The 12,067-nt window shown below is 39.6% G+C and overlaps 1 protein-coding gene across 1 annotated transcript in view; it reads left to right on the top strand.

Annotated features, from left to right (window-relative positions):
* Window positions 1-12,067, top strand: part of LOC122556033 (CPD photolyase) — a 34,121-nt gene that overhangs the window by 1,690 nt on the left and 20,364 nt on the right. Inside the window, exons 2-5 of the mRNA XM_043702408.1 lie at window positions 1,579-2,165; window positions 4,365-4,510; window positions 6,266-6,448; window positions 10,995-11,153. Of these exons, the coding sequence (XP_043558343.1) occupies window positions 1,685-2,165; window positions 4,365-4,510; window positions 6,266-6,448; window positions 10,995-11,153 (969 nt within the window). The 5' untranslated portion in view covers window positions 1,579-1,684. The remainder of the gene's footprint in view (window positions 1-1,578; window positions 2,166-4,364; window positions 4,511-6,265; window positions 6,449-10,994; window positions 11,154-12,067) is intronic.

Here is a 12,067-nt window from a genome sequence, read left to right as displayed (position 1 = left end):
TGGTGTTCCGTTGTGTAGAGTAGATCTGGGTGATTTGAAAGAGGATTATAGGAACTCAATGTGCATGTAGAAACTAGTCCCTCTGTTGCTGGGATTAAATAGTGCTAGGCTGTTCAGGGGTGGCAGCACAAACTAGTTCATTCTTAAAGGGTAGTGGAAATCTCATAGAGTCATAGAGATGTACAGCATGGAAACAGACCCTTCGGTCCAACCCGTCCATGCCGACCAGATATCCCAACCCAATCTAGTCCCATCTGCCAGCATCTATCCCATATCCCTCCAAACCCTTCCTATTCATATACCCATCCAAATGCCTCTTAAATGTTGCAATTGTACCAGCCTCCACCACTTCCTCTGGCAGCTCATTCCATACACGTACCACCCTGTGCGTGAAAAAGTTGCCCCTTGGGTCTCTTTTATATCTTTCCCCTCTCACCCTAAACCTATGCCTTCTACTTCTGGACTCCCCAACCCCAGGGAAAAGACTTTGCCTATTTATCCTATCCATGCCCCTCAATTTTATAAACCTCTGTAAGGTGACCCCTCAGCCTCCGACACTCCAGGGAAAACAGCCCCTACCTTTCCCTATAGCTCAGATCCTCCAACCCTGGCAACGTCCTTGTAAATCTTTTCTGAACCCTTTCAAGTTTCACAACATTTTTCCGATAGGAAGGAGACCAGAATTGCACGCAATATTCCAACAGTGGCCTCACCAATATCCTGTACAGCCGCAACATGATCTCCCAACTCCTGTACTCAATACTCTGACCAATAAAGCAGAGCATACCAAATGCAGAGGAGTTTTGCAAATTACTGCAAAGTTAACCCTGCAGACTTACAGATGCTTATGGACAAAAAGGAAAAGCTAGGAAGCGACTTTTCTTTGAGGGAAGGACCCAAAAGCTGCATTTTTGAGGCTTTGCTTTACTGTTGGTGGCTGTAGATTTTTACATTGACTTTTTTGTCTCTCTGTAGTTTTCAAACTAACCCCTTCCTCCTATTCAGTCTGAATCATCTTTTTGTGTATCACAGAGAAGTATCTCCTGGACTTCCAAGATATTAAATAGCTCACCGTCAAAAACCTCCTTTTTGCAAACATCCATTATACAGCTAATACTTAGTTTGAATCCATTAAGTACAGGGAAACTCATGTCAGATTTTCAGCTACTAGATTTAGGCAAACTATCTAAATTTGCACATGATCCTACTAGCTGTCCTTCAGCTCGATAAGGGAAGCAATCAGCTGGTGGAAATCTTACAACTGTTCTAATAGCAGGCAAGCTGCCAGTTTAAAATTTTATTTTTACTTCATTTTAAGTTGTTTGCATTTAATTATTTTAAAATAATTTAAATGCAATTAATAATTAATAATAACTTCTGCAATATTTTTGGTATTTAAAATAGTCAATGTGCTATTTTCAATTTTATTTATTTTTAGACATGCAGGAAAATGCATAACATGTACAAACCCATACAGGACCAGTCTGATAAGTGCTTCATCAGATGCAGGAACCCTGTGGTATTATTAAATAAAATGGTGAATACAATGGAGACTTATTTCCTTTTTACCATTTCCAGGTTATTAAGCATCACTTGCCGATCATTTTGCCACAGGCTTTCTGTAATTTACTGCCACCGGCCTTCAGGTTGTGTGAGTCTGCAGTGTGCTAAACAAAGAAACAATATGTCTAAGAATGGGAAACAAACCGACAGGAATGCTAAAGATTCTGAGCATGAGAAAAAAATTGAAGAGAAATCAAATAAAAAGGAAACTGCATTTTCCAGCTCCTCCAACAGTCTGAAAACATCCACGAAAAAATCAACGAAGAAACGCAATCATAATAACTCCAGTCGGGAAGATTCCCCAAAGCTCCAAGCTAAGGGAAAGAGAACAGTGGAAGAGAGACCTCCAGGATTGATTGAGAGGAAATTGTCCAATTCGAGGATCAATAAAAAGAGGAAAACTGAACACCAGGCTGAGACATCTCTTTCTGGAGAAGGAAATCTGTTGAAAAGTATCAATAAGTCACGTTTGGCCACAGCAAAATCAGTGGAAGAGTTTAATTTTAACGAAAAACGCATCCGTCTCCTTTCTAAAACAGAGAGTGTCAGGGAAAACTCTTGGGGAATTATTTACTGGATGTCCCGTGACCAGCGAGTACAGGGTAGGTTACGTCGCACCTGTGGGTTGTTCTCTTCTTGCAGTCAATCAGCATTCATTTTACTTGGCACACATTGTAGTATTACCATCTGAAGAGTGTTTTTAACAAAATGTCACAACCTGGACTAACAACTAATTAAGAATGAATTACATTACTAAACATGGTTTAACCATTAATCTCTTATTTTTCAATTGATTTTATAATTGTCGATTATGTACTGTCATAGAATGCATCTTCAATATATTAGATGCCACTAATTATTCACAGTACGTGACTTACTCACAATACTCTTGTATTTGAATCAAAGTGGTGATCAGAGAGAATTCGCAGCCAAGTTATTGAGACCCTTCCCACTCTTTCATTTGAGCAATGTTCTCTGCTGGTTAGGTGTTAATTTTTATTTATTATAAATGACACTGCAATTTCCAACAATCCATGTTAAGTATCTCTATTTTATTGAAAGATTCATATAGATATTTATTATATTTGTTAAAAACTTGATCCAGAATGTTCATCTGTAACAATGAAATTTGAATTTGTTCCCTCCAGGACAGCCTGGTCTAATCTTCCCCCACTCCCACCACTTCCTCACTCCCCATAGCACTTTCCAATACAATTGCGAAAGGTGTAACACCTGCCCATTTACCTCCTCCCTCCTCATTATTCAAGGCCCCAGATACACCTTCCAGGTGAAGCAATGCTTTACCTGTACTTCAGTCAATCTATTTGCAGTATTCACTGCTGACGCTGCAGTCGTCTCTACATTGGAGAGATGAAACGCAGACAGGGTGACTGCTTTGCAGAACACCTACATTCTGTTCACAAAAAGTACAGATGCCTGCTGATTTAACATACCACCATGTTCTTTGGCCAAAATCTCTGTCTCGGGCTTGCTGTAGTGCTCAAGTAATGCTCAGTGCAGAGGAACTGTGTCTCATTTTCAGCCTGGGGATCCTGCAGCTTTTGGGACTCAAAATGAAGTTCAATAATTTTAGGACTTGGACGTTTCTCTGAGATCCTTACTTGCCACCATCACACACCAGACCTTGTAATCACATGGGCTGCCATTAGAACCATCCTATTGGTAGCTACTAATGGTCCAAATTAACTGCTATTGATACCCTGAGGCCAATCTTTACCCATTCTTTTGCCTGTCCAAATGTTAGCTACAGTAATTTCTGAAGAAAGGTCACTGGACCCGAAACATTAACTCTGCTTTCTCTCCACAGATGCTGCCAGACCTGATGAGTTTTCCTGGAAATCTCTGTTTTCATTTCTGATTTCCAGCATCCACAGTTCTTTGTTTCTTTTTTAATTTAAATTTACCTTGTATTATGATTGGATGCATAAAGTCTGTGCAAGGACTAGCTCCACACTATGTAGTGATATTGTTATGGACTAGGCCAGACCACTCAAAACATTCTTAAGCAGGCAACCCAGACCATAACTTTGCAATTTGTTTCAGTAAGTGTACAATGAAAATTACCTGGAGTAAGTTAGCTAGGTTGACTACCAGGTTTTAAAACAGACAGAAATGTATTCAAAAATTACACAATGAAAATACAAAGAACAGAATAAAGAACCCCTACAGAACTCAGTCTATCCAAACTAGACTTAATTATGCTGTTCCAAATATACACAACAGTCCCAATAAGCAAACCCCTTTAAAGAACAGTAAAAATGGAACAGATGCTTACAGGTTGAAGTTAGAAGGGCAGAAGAGAGAGAAAGCCTGTTTCCACACAGCTGAACTCCAAACTAGTTCTGGGCTGAACTGCTCAGCTAGAGAGCTGACCACTCCCCTTTCATTATACAGGTCACTTCTAAAACGTGACCACTTTGGCCTGAAGTGTCATCTGTTTACATATAAACAAAAGGCATCTCAATATCCTTTAATCTCTGTACCAAACTAGTCTAACTGGAACTGGGAGTTGGTTTACGACCCCTCTGAAAAAAATCAAGGACCCAGTATCCTTGAGAAAAGGAACAACTTTTAGAAAAAAGGGACCAGTTTTGTGACAATATACATGGGGTTAATTTTGTAAAGAAAGTATCAAAAGGGGCTTGGTGTGATTGTCCAGTTCTGCTTTGATAAATTACATAAAAATGTAACATCTAACCAATCTTTTAGCATTACTGTGGAATCCAATAAGTGTTATCATTAATACATACATCATCTTCTGAGTGATTTTATTTCCACAGATAACTGGGCTTTCTTATATGCACAACGGATAGCTCTTAAGCATAAACTTCCGCTCCATGTCTGCTTCTGTCTGGTGCCCAAATTCCTAGATGCCACCATCCGCCATTTTGGTTTCATGCTAAAGGGACTCCAAGAAGTTGCTGAGGTAAATACTGTCATAGAAACATAGAAGATAGGAGTAGGAGGAGGCCATTTAGCCCTTTGAGCTTGCTCCACCAGGTTCATGGCTTTCTTTGATCCCATTCACCCCAAGTGCTATATCTTATTGCCTCTTGATTACATTCAATGTTTTGGAATCAACTACTTCCACAGGCTCGCCGCCCTTTGGGTAAGGAATGTCTCCTCACCTCCATCCTAAATGGTCGACCCCGAATCCTCAGACTGTGACCCGTGGTTCTGGACACACCCATCATTTGGAACATCCTCCCTGCATCTACCCTGTCTAGTTCTGTTAGAACATTATGAGTCTCTATGAGATTCCCCATAATTCGTCTGAACTCCAGCAAAAAACAGTCCAAACCTGGTCAATCTCTCCTCATACCCCAGAACCAACCTGGTAAGCCTTCACTGCACTTCCTCGAGAGCAGGAGCATCCTTCCTCAGAAAAGGAGACCAAAACTGCACACAATATTCTAAATGTAGCCTTACCAAGGCCCTGTATAACTGCAACAGCACATCCCTGCTCTTGTGCTCAAAACCTCTCACAATGAATCTCTCAACATACCATTTGCCTTCTTTGATTAATGTCTTGCATCAATGTTTTCAAATCTTGAGAAAGCTGACAATTAGTCCATTATGAAAGGACTACTGCTGAAGATGTTCTGTCAAGGTTCAGTCTATCCTTGGCTGTTGATTCCAGATGCTATATAAAAAGAAATGGTCTTCTCCAAGTACCCTGGTCAACATTTATCTCTCAGCCAACATCACCAAATAATTTAATTGGTCTCTTAACACATTGCTATTAGCAAATTGGCACATTTTCCTGACATAATGACAATACTTCAAAACTAACTCTGATTCTAAATTGCAAATGGATGTTGAGACCATGAAAGGCATTATATAAATCCAGGCTTATTTTTCGTTTTACCTGCAGTAAAATGTAAATAATAACAACTGTTGCCACAAATGAAGAAATATTTTGCATCCATTCCTTGGAACTGTGTGCCATGATTAGAAACAAAAGTTAGATTAGATTAGATTCCCTACAGTGTGGAAATAGGCCCTTCAGCCCAACCAGTCCACACCGACCCTTCAAAGAGTAACCCACCCAGACCCATTTCCCTCAGACTAATGCACCTAACACTATGGGGCAATTTAGCATGGTCAATTCATCTGACCTGCACATCTTTGGACTGTGGGAGGAAACCGACTTGGAGGAAACCCACACAGACACGGGGAGAATGTGCAAACTTCACACAGATAGTTGCCCAAGGCTGGAATCGAACCTGGGACCCTGGTGCTGTGAGGCAGCAGTACTAACCGCTGAGCCACCAAGCCACCCTATTAATTATTTTTTAGTCAGCTATTAAAACATTTTATAATACTGTTTCTAAACTGAATTATCCATTATCCTTAAGATGTATTTATTACATATGGTCTGCTTTTCGTAGTATTTCCACAGGTACTTAGATATTCTCTATTTTAAGTAAACTGTCCTGTCAGATTTTGAGATAACCCACGAGGTTTCATGGCCTTTTCTTCCTTCCAGAATTCTCTGAGAAATTTGACATAAGACTTAATTAATTCAAATAAATTAATTTTCCTATATTTAGTAATTTTAAGAAAAAATTGGAAAAAATAATTTGAACAACAGAGGGGAAAAATAATTGTACTGGTCAATTTGACGAGCCAGATCATGCAAATTGCCCTCACTGACAGTATTGCTGGTGTTATCTTGCAGGAATGTAAGCAGCTGAATATTTCTTTCCATCTGCTCATTGGTTTTGCCAAAGATGTGCTGCCAGAGTTTGTGAAAGGGCACAACATTGGAGGGATAGTTACAGATTTCTCTCCATTGCGTCTCCCACTGGAGTGGATCGAGGATGTAAGACACAACCTACCAGAAAATTTACCAATTATTCAGGTTTGTTCAGAATTTCTCAAAAGAACGTTTATGTTATGGAAAAGATGGAACTAATTATTGGGCAGCATAAAATATTTTCATCTTTCAGTGCAGGAGTTTAAATTGAGAAGAATGCCATTCAGTACAAGCTTTATCCCCCCAATTATATTACTTAAAAAATAAAATAATCTGACCAATATCTCACTGCTGATAGTTAACTGTGGTGCTCAAAGAGATTGCCATGTTTTCTGACACCCAGAAATGTTCTTCATAAATGCAAATTTTCTTCCCTTTTATTCTATTATTTAGTACAGGGCTTCCCCTCTCCACGTGACAGTTGTGGGTGGCACGGTGGCACAGTGGTTAGCACTGCTGCCTCATAGTACTAGAGACCCGGGTTCAATTCCCACCTCAGGCAACTGACTGTGTGGAGTTTGCACGTTCTGCCTGTGTCTGTGTGGGTTTCCTCCAGGTGCTCTGGTTTTCTCCCACAGTCCAATGATGTGCAGGTCAGGTGAATTGGCCATGCTAAATTGCCCATAGTGTTAGGTATGGGGTAAATGTAGGGGTATGGGTGGGTTGTGCTTCGGTGGGGCGGTGTGGACTTGTTGGGCCGAAGGGCCTGTTTCTACACTGTAAGTAATCTAATCTAATCTAAATTTAGCTGCAATAAGTTGAAGTTTGACACACCTTCAGGAGCCAACTTAAAAGAGGGAAGGCGTATTGATAGTTAAATTTTAACTGTAAAGGAAAGGATTAGAAAATAATTTGTAGTCCTTCTTCCCAGTCTCCGAACTTAAAATTTCTCAACCGCCCAGACATAACAATCTAATTCCCTTGCCCTTTTTCTCTGTAGCAATTACACAGCCTTGCTGCTGTTACAATCAGGTGAGAAGGGATGAACTGGCTCTCTTCTGTTTAGCCTACTGATGTGATCCCTTTGGATATATGATTTGGAGATGCTGGTGTTGGACTGGGGTGTACAAAGTTAAAAAATCACACAACACCAGGTTATAGTCCAACAGGCTTAATCGGAAGTGTTGTGTGATTTTTACCTTTGGATATATTTCTCCTTCTACAGCTGTCTCTCAGGATTAAGGCTGCCTTCTATCTGACTGAGTTTGAGTTCTGAGATGGCCAATGTAAGGTATGATGTGCAGACCCTGTCACATGTGGAGTGGGCAGTGCCTGACTGTTATCTTGATGAGTTGTTCTAAGGCCTTAAATACTTTGGTGTTGATCACTCCAATAATTGATCTGAGTACATTACTTTCAGAGGAGTGCTCATGTAGCTCATTCAGTGTTACCCTAAATCTAATTCAGCAATGTAACAAAAGGATCACCTTAGGATTTCAACAAAAGATTTTCTTTTGCATTAGACATCCCTCTTCTCATCTGTGCACTTTCTAATTAATAACATGGTTAGCTATTCTTGCTGTGAACAAAAGTAGCCAATTAACAAGCACACTTAAGCCTACGCAAAGATGAGGACCACAGATGCTGGAGATTAGAGTCGAGAGTGAGGTGCTGGAAAAGCACAGCAGGTCAGGCAGCATCCGAGGAGCAGGAGAATCAACGTTTCAGGCAAAAGCCCTTCATCAGGAATCACTTATGCCTAGTCAAATGTGTTATTAACTGTTAATCCAAAAAAAATTATTTTAAAATCTCAACATCAGTTATTTGGTTTTTGTGCAGTCACTTGACTCTCTTTTTATATAAACACACACATGAACATGTTTAAAGGGAACTTGTGTTCAGTACAAGGAAAGACATCAAAAAAAATAAATGGTTGAGAGTGCTTTGTTTGTCTTTGAAGCAGAACGTTTTGTCCTGAGACTAATGTTGGTAAACTAGTTTCTTGGATGCAGTTAGCTGCACTGCATGTTGCAATTATTAAAAATTCTCAGTGCCTTGATGATATTTTGTTGTGGCTTTTCTCTGTTGGAACTTGGTGCCATATTCTTCAGCAAGAGTATTTTGTCAGCAGCTTCTATTCAATTATTTACCAAAATGGTCATGGAATCTTCCTTGAAATATTGGTTCTAGTGTTAATTTTCAAAAGAATTTTAGAGTGCCATTCTGTCGATCTGTCAATACCCAATATTTTGCATTTGTCAGGTCTCCCTGAGACTTTGATAAGTTTTTATCAGATATCCATATTATCCTTTGACTGGAGTTTCAATCCTCCTCTTTTGCATTTAGATTTGAGTCTTTCTTCTAGTGGTACTTAGAGTTAAGAAGTGCCATCCCTATGAGGAGATATGTGAAGGTCTCATAGAAAGTTATAAATTCCAGATTAAATTCCCTACAGTGTGGAAACAGGCCCTTCGGCCCAACAAGTCCATACTGACCCTCCAAAGAGTAATTCACCCAGACCCATTTCCCTCTGACTAACGCACCTCACACTATGGGCAACTTAGCATAGCCAATTCACCCGGTCTGCACATCGTTGGACTGTGCGAGGAAATCAGCGCACCCGGAGGAAACCCACACAGACACAGGGAGAATGTGCAAACTCCACACAGACAATTGCCCGAGGCTGGAATTGACCCTGGGACCCTAGTGCTACGAGGCAGCAGTGCTAACCACTGTGCCACCCCTAATGAATTTTAATGGCAGGTAGTTACTCAATGGGTAGCCTTTTCCAGGTGTATTAGTCAATCCCAGCCTTTGGATGTTTCTTTGTATATTCCTTTCAGTTTGGCTGCTTTCAGATCAGGTGTCGTTTGCAACCATTTTAAAGTGTCATAGCTAGTTCAAAACTAGTGTCCCTAAATCTGGACCGGGAGGCCTGGGTTCAAGTCCCACTTGCTTCAGACATGCGTAATAACATCTCTGAACAGGTTGATTAGAAAAATAGGTTAAATGAAAGAAAAAAGTTTCACTCTCAATTCCACAATCCATGGCATTGAAGTTAGTTAATGAGAATTTTATAATTAATAATTTCATATTTTAATATCATGACACTGACATGCCTGTTCCAAATATTTTCCACCCTGTTAAAATAAAGTAATTGAACTTGAACTGTCAGTGCATCTTCCCTCTGGGTGATTGGTTCTAGAAAATATGGAAAATTTGAACATATTGTGATACATTTATCCATTTGCTTCAAGATCCTTATATTATTTAAGCAACCTAAATGAACTATTAATCAGGTCGATGCCCTTTTTCTTGGGTGTTCCCTTTGGATATATTTCTCTTTCTCCAGCTGTCTCTCAGGATCAAGGCTACCTTCTATCTGACTGAGTTTGAGTTCTGAGATGGCCAGTGTAAGGTATGATGCGCAGACCCTGTCACATGTGGAGTGGGCAGTGCCTGACTGGTTAGCTTGACGGGTTGCTCCAAGGCCTTAGATACTTTGGTGTTGGTCACTCCAATAATTGATCTGAGTGCATTACTTTCGGATGAATGCTCATGTAGCTCACTCAGTAATACCCTAAATCTAATTCAGCAATGTAACAAAAGGACCACCTTCGGATTTCAACTAGATAGCATCTTTTTCATACTGCTATTACATGTCTCTGAGATGTGTTTATAGCAGACAGAAAAATATTAGGACAAAGTCAGATATAAATTATTACAGAACTATATTTACAGGCATCAAGTGAGCACACATATTAACAACCAAAACAAAGTTAATTTACTTTGCTCATTTTCCTCACAAGTGGACAAAATTAATATAAGACACATTCTGTGCCTTTTTGTGGGCTGACTTGTTTAAGGCATAACCTTTCTTTCAAACTATGTCCAACTGCACAAACTGATCTCCTCCTGCTCTGTGACAAGTCCCTTTAGCCCTTAATTAATATCTGAATGGCTCTGCAACTGTTTTGTTTTCCCATTCTTTTTGTTAATTCCTGACTCTAGAAAGCTGAAGGTAGTGTTTCTGATGTTCCTTTGTCCAGTAATTCATCCTGCATTTCTGAAACCAGATAAATTGACTATAGCATACCAAAGCATAGATTCATCATAAAAAAGTTATGCTTTGCTGTTATTAATAAAATTCTCAGGACAATGAATGTGAACATTTGTTAGTCATCTAAGATGAGCTATATTATCCATGGCCAATGCCTGCTTCATTAACACATCAAGCTTTGCTCCATTTTTTGAAACATGTACTTTTCTATGAAAGTGAAACATTCAGAAAATCAGAAAGGGGGAAGCAAACTAATGTGATTGCCTCTCAGTGTGTATTGCTCAGATGTCTTCATGCACCTTGCTGCACCATCTGTAGTATCTGGAAATCATTGCTGTGGAAATCGCTGCTGTAGCAGGGCGACCACAACACACTGTATTGTGAGACAGCCCAAGATCCAGTGAACAATACTTAGTGTTGTAATGATTTTTTAAATATAGTTTAACTGCCAGATATATATATAAAAACTATATTGCGTAAAGAATATTTGACTAATCAGTCTATATTCCTCTGATTTGGAGGCGCAATTTCACTTTGTTTCATAGAGGAACAGGGACTGACTAAATTTAGAACATTATATCAGAAGGTTTCATAATTCTGCTGTAACTTGCTTCCATTATAATCTTTATGATGTGCTTTATGGTTGTGTAGGTCGATGCTCACAATATTGTACCCTGCTGGGTAACTTCAGACAAACAAGAGTACAGTGCCAGAACAATCAGGAAGAAAATTCATGATAAACTCCCTCAGTTCCTGACGGACTTTCCTCCAGTTATCCAACATCCTTTTAGCTCATCCTTGAAAGCACAGGTTGGTATCAGAATATTTAATCTAGAAGCTCACTGATTTGATTGAATGTTGGAAGATACAGAAATATGTTACTGTCTTAACTCCACTATTAAAAATATAAGGGTGGTAATTAGAACCAAAGTAGTTTTGAGTTTATGCTGGTTTGAAATTATTGCTGGCTGAGAGGCCAGCAATATAACACAAGGAATCTCCATAATTATTAAAAGCATTAAATTACTTTTAAAACAAGAAAGATGCTTTTATATTTTGAATAGTGGCTTACAATATATTACATTTCGTAACAAAAGCCCCCAATAATTACTGGCAATTTGTATTAGAAATTATGAATGTGTGACACCTAAATATATAAACATATGAATTAGGAACAGGAGTCGGACATTCGGCCCCTGCCACTGAATAAGATTTGCTGATTTGATGTGGTCTCAATTCCATATTCCTATCTACTCCCAAAGGCCTTTATTCCCTTATATTAGTCAAGAATCCTTTCTGCCTACAGTCAGATTGTAATGGATTCTTACTGTATTGAGAACACATTTGTTTGAGGTGTCTTAGTGAAAGAAATCTAATCCCATGCCAGTTCAGAGATTTGAAAATAAAACATACAGAAGCAGGCAACACCATTGAGGCCTTTGAACCTGGTCCATCCGTCAGTATGGTCAGGCTGTTCATTCAGCTTCTTAGCCTTTTAGAACATAGAAGAATACAGCGCAGTACAGGCCCTTTGGCCCTCGATGTTGCGCCGATCCAAGCCCACCTAACCTATACTAACCCACTATCCTCCATATACCTATCCAATGCCCGCTTAAATGCCCATAAAGAGGGAGAGTCCACCACTGCTACTGGCAGGGCATTCCATGAACTTACGACTCGCTGAGTGAAGAACCTACCCCTAACTTCAGTCCTATATCAACCCC

The sequence above is a fragment of the Chiloscyllium plagiosum genome, chromosome 13, assembly GCF_004010195.1.
Source record: "Chiloscyllium plagiosum isolate BGI_BamShark_2017 chromosome 13, ASM401019v2, whole genome shotgun sequence".
Classification (NCBI taxonomy): Eukaryota; Metazoa; Chordata; class Chondrichthyes; order Orectolobiformes; family Hemiscylliidae; genus Chiloscyllium; species Chiloscyllium plagiosum.
Note: the sequence above shows the minus strand (reverse complement) of the source record. Positions and strands in the feature narration are given on the sequence as shown.